This window comes from Nuphar pumila, chromosome 6 (genome assembly GCF_984573655.1).
Source record: "Nuphar pumila chromosome 6, dmNupPumi1.hap1.1, whole genome shotgun sequence".
In the NCBI taxonomy this organism is placed as follows: Eukaryota; Viridiplantae; Streptophyta; class Magnoliopsida; order Nymphaeales; family Nymphaeaceae; genus Nuphar; species Nuphar pumila.
In genome coordinates this window covers 27575287-27584481 of record NC_143254.1, presented here as the reverse complement: position 1 = coordinate 27584481, position 9195 = coordinate 27575287, and the positions used below count along the sequence as shown (strand labels likewise).

The 9195-nt window shown below is 38.4% G+C and overlaps 1 protein-coding gene across 1 annotated transcript; it reads left to right on the top strand.

The window, feature by feature from the left end:
* The first annotated feature begins 3792 nt into the window (after positions 1 to 3792).
* LOC149834468 (patellin-4-like) lies at positions 3793 to 6557 on the top strand. The gene is made up of 4 exons (XM_090009371.1): positions 3793 to 4752; positions 5297 to 5415; positions 5503 to 5647; positions 6303 to 6557. The coding sequence occupies exons 1-4, from the start codon at positions 3793 to 3795 to the stop codon at positions 6555 to 6557; spliced, it is 1479 nt and encodes a 492-aa protein (XP_089865497.1).
* The last annotated feature ends 2638 nt before the right edge of the window (positions 6558 to 9195 follow it).

The following is a 9195-nucleotide window of genomic DNA, read 5'->3' as shown; positions in this document are numbered from 1 at the left end:
GGCATTGATTGGTTGAGAAGAATGTCGACTACCTACTTTTACAGCCAAGAAACATTGGCAGGACCATTTCAAGAACAAGGAGTTGGGTGAAGATGCGAAGTGGAGTGTATGGGTATGTGTGTTGGTGCACACGCATTGAGGGAGCAGCAGATCATAGATTAAGAAAAAATGAAGGATCCCTCGTAGATAGCTGAGACGTAGTTCAGTACCAGATTATCCTTGCTGCATTTCTGATTATTCTATGCGTTTGTTCATAGATTAAGAAAGAATGAAGGATCCCTCATTTGGGAAAGCACCCTCCTACTGCTATGTTCTTTCTCTTTCTTCAGCTATACTGGTATGGACTCTTCTTGAGATCACATGCGTTTAATTTGCTTTGGGAGAGTGTTTTTTTGCTCCCTTTCCATCTGTTAACCATGTGTACTTACTGCCGCAAGATAAAAAAAACAAGTGTACATGGTGCTAAAGGATTTGCAAATGCCAGCTCGACTACTTGGCTCACTCAGGCAGGTTTACATGGCATCCTCCACGTCTATACACCAGAAAACAGAAAAATGTGTAGTTCTGAGCATGATATGTGTAGGACTCACAAAATGTCATGCTTAAACTGGCTAAGTGGATATGATTAAAAATGAGGTATCCCATGTTAGTAACCAATACGAAACATGGGAAACCTTACTTTACAACCAATAAAAGCCCAAGAGAGCTTTAAATTTTGTAATTTCCGGGACTGATGGCCCTTTATATATATACATAGAGTATTTATATATGAGAACTGAACATATTAGGCCCACTTTATACTAGGCTCCATTAGGCCTCATAGTTTGAAGTGTTTTATGATAGATTTAACCATTAGATGTTTATCATACTCGATTTAGTGGGAATCAACTCTTAGATCATGTTTTTTTTGATGAAAAAATATATTTTTATGAGCCAAAAAAAAACTGATACCTTCATATCCATTGATTTTGGATCACCAGAAAAACCTGTATACAGGTCAGATTTCTGTGATCCAAAAGCCTGTTCTCCCTAAACAAAACCTATAGATCACATCTATGGTGTTGGTGTGAGAAAATATACCAAAAAACTACGAAAGTGGGGCAGAACCAGCGCATTACTCTATATATTAGTAACGATACAGTGCTCCCGGAACACCAACTCCTCCATCTATACCATTGGATTACTTTCAATCCAACGGTTTAAATGAGATTGAAATTTGTATAGCTTTCCATCTTTAATGGCTTTCAAAAAGTACTACATGAAAGAGGGGGTGGAGGCATTAATTTCAATTATTTTTCTTTATTAATACCTTCTGAAAACTAAACGGAGGAGTCAGTGGTGGTGTGGGCGGATTTCAAAGTTATAAATTAAATAAGTGGTTAACGTATTAATTCTCTCCCTCTCTCATTGTTATCAAATTGTCATCATGCATCAATGTCCATTATTGAGAGAGAGAGAGAGAGAAAACATGCATCCATTCCATCATCCATATATCATGCATTCATGCATCCATTCCATCATCTATCATGCATTCATGCCATGCTTCCATCCTTGTCTACAATTGGTTCATGCATTCCTGCTCATGCATCCATTTATAAAACATGAAAGAGGAAGTGCGACAAAGAAAAAGAGCATGTTTTATAGAAATTTAATAAAAAGTTAATTGATCAACATGGATGCATGCGTGCATGTCCATCATCCATCCATTTTATGCATTCATGTCATTCATCCACATGATGTCTACTTATGGAATACAGAGAGAGAGGAACTCATAGATTTCATCTTTGAAAACTGTCACTCCTCATTGATTTCACCTTTGAAAAATGCCACTCCTCCTACCTCATTTATTTATTTGAAAATCGTTTATAAAGGAAAGCCCAGAAAATTTGAACCTTATCTAAACCGTTGGATTAGCTATAGATAAAGGAGTAGGTGCTCCGTATCATTACTATTTATATACATATATATATATATAGTAGACAAATAAGTTAATTTTTTTATATCTACATGAAGAAACCGCCCTCAGCATCGTAGACTTAGCTACGCTGGCTCTGCCTGCCGCACTTACCATCACTGTCTTAGCAACATAAAACTCTGTGGGCTTACCCTTTGCCTCCAGGGAGTAGCTACCCTTCAGTTTGCACAAAGGATGAAACTCATGGAATGTAGATAAAAAGGTCCTGCTTTTCATTATTTTTATTCTTTCTATTCAACACCAAGAATTTTATAATAAAATTCAAAAAAACTAAAAATTCTGAAAGTCTCACAAGAAATTCAAGGCCAATACAATGTCATTTGCAGTGCTATTGCAATCGTAATTGATATAGAGCTGTTGGACAGAGAGCGGATTAGCTGCAATCACATTTCACACTTTGAGTGAGCTGCTGTACTTTTACTGCCCTTCATCTTTGAAACATAGCTTTTCAGTTGTAGGGCTCAACAGAAAATAGAGGGCATATCAGGTATAGCCGTCCTGATCTGTCCCCGTGGTTGGGCAGGGGCGTAGCTAGGGGGGGGCAGGACTGGACTGTAGCCCAGTCCTGCCTTCCCAAACAGTTAATTTTTTTTTTTTTTAAAAGCCCAGTCCTAGCCCTGCCCTGATTCCATATGAAATAGATTTTTATTCATTTTTTAGCCCAGTCCTGACTGCAGCAAATAGTTTGATTTGTCCATATGAAATAGATTTTTATTAATAATTATAGCAATTTTTATTTTATCTCAAAGAAAAAAAAATTCCGGGGGGCGCTGCCCCCGAACCCCCGACTATCACACAAATAAAAATTTTTCTGCTACACCCCTGTTTGCCCCCCCCCCCTCACATGAATCCTAGCTACGCCCCTGTGGTTGGGTATACCTGAAGCAGTGGCATATGTGAATTCAAATATAGAGTCTGGTAGGAGCAGCTGGTGCACATCACCTTATGTTGGGACGTTGCAGGTTCAAACCCTAAGGTATAGTTGTATAACTGGTAAGGGTCTGCCTAACTTCAACTTGTCTTTTAAAAAAAAAGAAGTAAAAAAGACCATTCAACCTTGCACGAAGGCACCCTTTCCTTTTAAACCAACTCCGCTTGTCTGGGAGGAGCAGTTAGTGCACGTCACCTTGTGTTGGGACGTTGCAAGTTCGAATACCGATAGTATATGGTTGTATAAATAGTAGGGGTCTGCCTAAACCCCAACTTTCTCTGTAGAAAAAATGGGACCCTTTCCTTAGGTTTTCAATTTGTGACGTCATATCAACTTGCGTCCTTCTCAAGTCTTCGCCTCTGCTAAATCAGCGGAAACCTTGTGGGCGAAAACACACGAGGGTTGATTATAGCAATCTTGCAAATTTTACAGTTGCAAAAGAATCGTTCAAACTTCAAAATTATTGTTTTAAGAAAAAAAACAAAACAAAAGAATTTGCTTTATGTTGTGGGGGGCGAGAACCCTAACGGCTCTCCCACGAGTAGGCGCAAGTAATGACCGTTGGAGCTCCAAGAGTCCAAAAAGAGCAAAGATAAAAATAATAATAACCGTTACTGGCCGTTCGTCCTAACGGCTACTTCAAAAGAAACGAAGGGTGAACAGTCAATGTAGACAGAGCAAATCCAGGGGTTAGAGAGAGAGAGAGAGGTACTATTAATTTTCATTTTCCGGGGAGTCTCTAGTTCTGCAACACTCTTGAATCAGAGATAGTCAGCATCCTTTTGGTTGTTTCTTCTTGTTGCGGAATTCTATCTGAAAGATCTCTGATATACCGAAGAGATAAACCCTGCTCAAGTAAACTGTAAACAGACTCAGGGCTCCCAAGATGACGGCTGCCGAAGAGGTAGACCCAGCCGAAACCAAGGTGGAAGAGGTAGCTGCCGAGGAAGTCGAATCTGCCGAAGTTTCCGAACAGAACATTCGATCAATCAAGGAAAAAGCAGCACCAATCGACAATGTTGCAGACGAAAATCCTAAAGAAGAGAAGGCAGAGGAGCAGGATGCCTCCGTTGATAAAAAATTGAGCTGTCCTTCATTCAGGGAAGAGAGCAATTTCCTTGACGATCTTTCCGAGCCCGAGAAGAAGGCATTGAATGAGCTGAAATCCAAACTGGAAGAAGCAATTTTCGGGAATGAGCTCATATTGGATCCACCGCCGAAAGCCACTGGCGAGGAAGAAAAGAAAGAGACAGCCCAAGATGCAAAAGAGGGAGAGACAGAGACTGGTAGTGAGAAAAGAGATGAAAATGAGAACACCCAAGTGATTGATGAGGATATCTCTTTGTGGGGTGTGCCTCTGTTGCCCAGCAAGAATCTGCATACTACTAATGTGCTTCTGTTGAAGTTCCTCAGAGCAAGAGATTTCAAGGTGAACGAAGCTTTCGAGATGCTGAAGAACACGATTCGATGGAGGAAAGAGTTGAAGATCGATTCGATAACGGAGGAGAAACTTGGTTCTGGTCTTTATGGAGCTGCTTATATGGATAGTGTTGATAGGGAAGGCCACCCTATTTGTTACAATGTCTATGGAGTCTTTGAGGACAAGGATCTGTACCAGAAGACATTCGGAACAGAGGAGAAATGCGAGGAGTTCTTCAGGTGGAGGCTGCAAGTGATGGAGAAGGGAATCAAGCAGCTGAATTTTGAACCAGGAGGCATTTCTTCATTTCTTCAGATCATTGATCTCAAGAACGTACCTGGTCCTTCCAGGAAAGAGATGAGGAATGCTATGAGGAAAGCTGTGACATTGCTTCAGGACAATTACCCTGAGTTCGTTTCTAGAAATGTAAGATTTTCTCTTTCTGTTGTTCTTACAGAATACAGAGCCATGAAGACATCTTTAAAAATTAAAAAGAACCCTTTTCACTTGTTTTTCCTTCATTTCTTTAAACAACTCCACTTGGGTACTCCATTGCTACGAGGAAAGCTGTGACATTGCTTCAGGACAATTACCCTGAGTTCGTTTCTAGAAATGTAAGATTTTCTCTTTCTGTTGTTCTTACAGAGCCATGAAGACCATTTTTAAAAATTAAAAAGAACCATTTTCGCTTGTTTTTTCATTTCTTTAAACAACTCCACTTGGGTACTCCATTTTTCATAATTTTGTTCATGGAAGATCAAGCATCCTTTCATCACATACTTATTTTTGGGAATTTTCTCTTTGCACATATATAATTTTCTTTCCAGATTATAGATCTCTGATGAGGTTTCATGATTTCTCTTAAAACAATTCATCTAGTGTAGCCAAGCTTTTTTTGTTTTGTGAAATTCTTCGTTATATTGCTTTTTCAGATTTTTGACGTCAACTGATTTCATGGTTGTGATTGCAGATATTTATCAATGTTCCATTTTGGTACTATGCTTTCAAGTTGACTCCATTCTTGACACAGAGAACCAAAAGCAAATTTGCTTTTGCTCGGCCGGCCAGGGTTACTGAAACCCTGCTCAAGTAAGTTGTATGCAGTCCTTGTTCAGCAATTCTGCTTTTGCATATGTAATTCCTGCAGAGGCACCTGAAACCAGCTTTTCTTGACAGATATATTCCTGCTGAAAATATACCAACCAAATATGGTGGCCTAAAACGCGAAGTTGATCTAGTGTTTGCTCCAGCAGAAGGTGGTGTTTCAGACATTATCATCAAAGCTGGATCCACTGAATCTGTAGAAATTCCGGCACCAGAGGTATAGTTTTTGGACAATAATCCCTGCTATATTCCTTCTCTGAGTTGGCGGCAAAGAAGAAATAGCACCAACTGCTAAATCCAAACCATTAAAGAATGGTATCCAACAAATATCAAATGCAAACTTGATAGTTGATACTATTGAAAAGTTATCACAGCATGGAAGCCAAAAGTTAAAAAGGTGAAATTGAGTAAATGGCCCGTACATGGTGGAATCCCAAGTGTCATCAAGGCTCTGTTTGGGAGCCTTGGATGGAAGGTGTATTGTGGTTTCCACCAGTGCTCATGCTCTCTGCTGTTTGGGAGAAGTGGTGTTGCCAGACACTGCATCGGGAATGGAGTTGGCAGCCCCAACACCACATTTCAACACTATTCACAAGAAGTTTTTGGCAACTCGATCCTCAACACCACACTTTCCCAAAACCATATTTTTCTCGGCACATGGAAATGTTGTTTCCATCTCAATGCAAGGCTCACAGTGAAATCATTAAAATACATAAACAAAGTGGAACCATGATGAACTCGAGTAAATCCATTTTTTTCTTGTCAGATGTTTCATGGTCACATTCTTTAAAAATTATGGGTTCTCAGTATAACAGTTTCATTATGGTGTCTTATTCTTTTAAGAACTTATGGTTTCTGTATGAAAAAAACAGGTTGGTGCCACTATAATTTGGGATATAACTGTATTGGGCTGGGAAGTGAACTACAAGGAGGAGTTTGTTCCTGTTGATGAGGGATCCTACACAATAATGATTCAAAAGTCCAAGAGGATGACATCTCAAGAGGAACCAATTCGCAACTCATTCAGAGTCACCGAGCCCGGCGCGGTCGTCCTGTCTATTGAGAACAACTCCTTCTGGAAAAGAAGGGCTCTTTACCGATCTAAGGTGCTGAGCACAAGTTCTTGAAATTAGAATGAAAGTAACAAAGCCAAAATAAAAGACAGCCTTGGAAACTTTTTGTTATGTCAGAAATCATTTTTTCCCTAAAGAGGGGGAGAGAGTGATATACAGAGAGAGGTTATTCTTTTAGGTGAGTGTGAAACTGAGATGTGTTTATTCATTCTTTAGCAGGACAGGTTATGGCCATGTGAATGTTTGGCCTGATTGAAGTATATGTTCATTTATTTGCTTTATGTTTCATCTAATATATAATTCACATATTGCTAATGGAGTTTTAGGTGAGTGTGAAACTGAGATGTGTTTATTCATTCTTTAGCAGGACAGGTTATGCCCCTGTGAATGTTTGGCCTGATTGAAGTATATGTTCATTTATTTGCTTTATGTTTCATCTAATATATAATTCACATATTATTGCTAATTGTGCTTTATTTTTGAGTTAATCAATGATTTGTTCCATTTGGAGTTTGTTTGGTCACATATATATATTAGATGCATGTATACAATACAGTACAGTTTGCTTCAGTCCCAGAGCTACCTTTTTTCCTTTTTTTGATGAAAAGAAGAAAAACTAAACAAATAAGGTGTTTTTTTAAGTAGTTGATGCTTGGGTGCTAAATAGGGTTTAGCTGATCTTATTACCAAAGAGTTGTCACAAACCATTGCCAAGATAGTATCGGCTCTCGAATCGTTTGGCCAATAGTTGATGCTTGGGTGCTAAATAGGGTTTAGCTTATCTTATTACCAAAGAGTTGTCACAAACCATTGTCAAGATAGTATCGGCTCTCGAATCGTTTGGCCAACGATTCAGGTGAATCGGCCGATACCGATTCTCAAGTGAATAGTTCTGAATTGGATAAAAAATATTCCATGTCAATCAGAACGTGACATCGTGTTAAAACCATTAAAATACTAATAAAAATAATATTTAAAAAGTAATTTTAAGCATCTTTTTACATTTATTAAAAAATAACTGATTCAGGTTAGTAACGTATCCATTTTCTGCGGATACTGACAACATTGTATCAGACCTACGATACTACATCCATGCAAATCGGTTTTCAAATGTTTCTGTAAATATAAACAGGCTACTGACATGAATTTGCTTGTCCAGAAAATGGGATAATCTGGGATGCTGAAACATGAAATCCTAGGGATGTGAACAGTTAGGATCCAGATCAGATATGGACAATATCAGATCCAACTAACCTAATCGGATGTTGCCTAAATGAATTTGGATTCGGATTCAGACTCTGTTGGTGTAAAGCTATGCTCATGCAATCGGATTCAGATATCCGTCAAATCTGTATATTCGTGGGATTCGGTACCAAAAGCTAAAACCACATTCACATCCAATTATAATCGGATATGGTTTTTGGCTTACCAAATCTGAGTAAACAAAGTCAGATTCAATTGGATATTAGATAAAATCGAACCCATCAACATCTCTAGATAATCCTGAAACCTGCATGAAGATTGTGATAGACCCAGATCAATGCTCACAAGTCTTGTTTGAGGATTGAGGAAAAGCTTGCAATATTTTGAAAAGTTTGGTCTTCACAGGAAAGTATTGGCATGTATAAAAAATATAAGAAATAAAACACATGAATGTGTAAAGTTTATATAAATGATATACAAAAATATCACAAAAACTTTTTTTATCATGGGTTATATCATGATAAAAATGCGACAATGTTTAAAATATGCAATATTTTGAAAATCTCATGTTTTTATTGCTATTGTACCGCTGCAATATTACAAAATATCGATGACATTTTGCAACATAAGCTGGGTATTATTGCATGAGGTTAAGAGTAAATGGTATAATACCAAAAAAAGAAAAACTAAAAAAAGATTCATCTCTCAAACTCACATTGGGCCGTCACTTGAGTTGGTATGCAGTGTGGACCCATTATCACAAGGGTCTAGCTATGCCTATCGAGTCAACAATTTTGTAATAGGCTTGGTTTATGTGATCTAATTCGGTCGGTCCATGTGATATCTAGTATGGTATGGTACACCATGACCTGCTCTGTTTACAATTCTGTAATGGGCTGAATTGGAGACAGACTCCTAATCACATTAGGTTATCGTCCACAAACCTTATATAATGGCCTTCTCTTCAGACTCCATTATCAGAAAGAGAATTTAGTCTCTCTCTCATTAGGCTTAGAGAAAAGAAAATAGCTACATATATAGGTTTTGAAAGATCATACATGTTTAGCGATGGACATTATCCGTCGCTAATCCATCGCTACAAGAAAAATGTGGATTAGTGACGGACACTATCTGTCGATAATCCGTCGCTAAACAGTTTAGCGATAAATTGGTGATGGATTAACGGTGGATAGCATTCGTCGCATAATCCTAGTCACTATTTAGCGATAGAACTTATTTGTTGCTACGTTCGTCACTAATTTGCAATAGATTAGCGACGAACATGATCCGTCGCGAGTACGTCGTAATTTTAAATTAGCGTCGGATATTATCCGTCGTGAGTCCGTCGCTATTTTAAATTAGTGACAGATAATATTTGTCGCTAATCCGTCATTAAATTGTTAAAAAAATTTAAAAAAAAATTGCTCCCTACCGGGCGGTATTCCGGCAGCAATAAGCCAAACTTGTATCGCACCACACATGCATTGCA